General features: G+C 56.5%; 1 protein-coding gene across 1 annotated transcript; it reads right to left on the bottom strand.

Moving 5' to 3' along the window:
• On the bottom strand, positions 1 to 538 carry J7T54_002886 (uncharacterized protein; the record flags this gene model as incomplete). Its single annotated transcript, XM_051510761.1, has 1 exon — positions 1 to 538. A coding segment is annotated over one exon (538 nt), but the record flags the coding sequence as incomplete, so codon positions are not given.
• Between the last annotated feature and the right edge of the window lie 193 nt (positions 539 to 731).

Raw genomic sequence — 731 nt, 5'->3', positions numbered from 1 at the left:
TCCGAAGACGAGTCTTCTGCGCTAGGATCTGGTTGATTTGCTCGTCGAGGGTGTGGCCGTCCGCCTCGTACTCAGTCGCCAGGGCGCCCACAGCCGCCCGCAGGACGGTTGGTGGCTGGTCGAGGAACTGCGTGTGCTGAAAAGCCTGGTCCTGGATCGTCTTGCCGTAATCATACTGGAAAACGCCGCCTTTGTCGCCGTCTCTGCTACTAACCACAATATCTCCCAGTCGTACATCGTGCGTCCTACTCGGTGCACCGCCGCCAATGCCAACTATCAATCCGATGCGAATATTAGGGAAGCTATGGAGCATGTCCCTCGCCACAGTGGCCGCCGTCGTGGTGCCGTACTCGTCTTTCGGGAGCGAGGCCATGACGACGTTGTGGCGGCCGATTTTTCCGAGAGTATATACATTATTGTCATGCTGGGCAACGAACTGCGGTTCTTGGTGACGCTGGTCGAGGAAGTGCTTTGCTGCCACGGCCTCAGTGATAATGGCGGAGATCCAGCCGACTGTGTAGTCCTCTGGGTTCGACATGATGAGTGGAGTAGTCTAATCAAAGGTAGACGTTCGGTGCGGGGCTCTCGGGGTATATGTCCACTTTGATCGACGTATTAAAGGCGGAAGAGGCTTCGGTGCGGACCACGATTCTGGTCCAGCGCTTTCGGGTGCATGGGTCGACTTCGCTCCTGCGCGTTGCCTTTCGTAGCTTGATAAGAAGTCTTGAGTT

Source organism: Emericellopsis cladophorae (genome assembly GCF_022114955.1).
Source record: "Emericellopsis cladophorae strain MUM 19.33 chromosome Unknown NODE_277_length_731_cov_155_423547, whole genome shotgun sequence".
Classification (NCBI taxonomy): Eukaryota; Fungi; Ascomycota; class Sordariomycetes; order Hypocreales; family Bionectriaceae; genus Emericellopsis; species Emericellopsis cladophorae.
The sequence above is the reverse complement of the archived record's forward strand: the minus strand, read 5'-3'. Positions and strand labels throughout refer to the sequence as shown.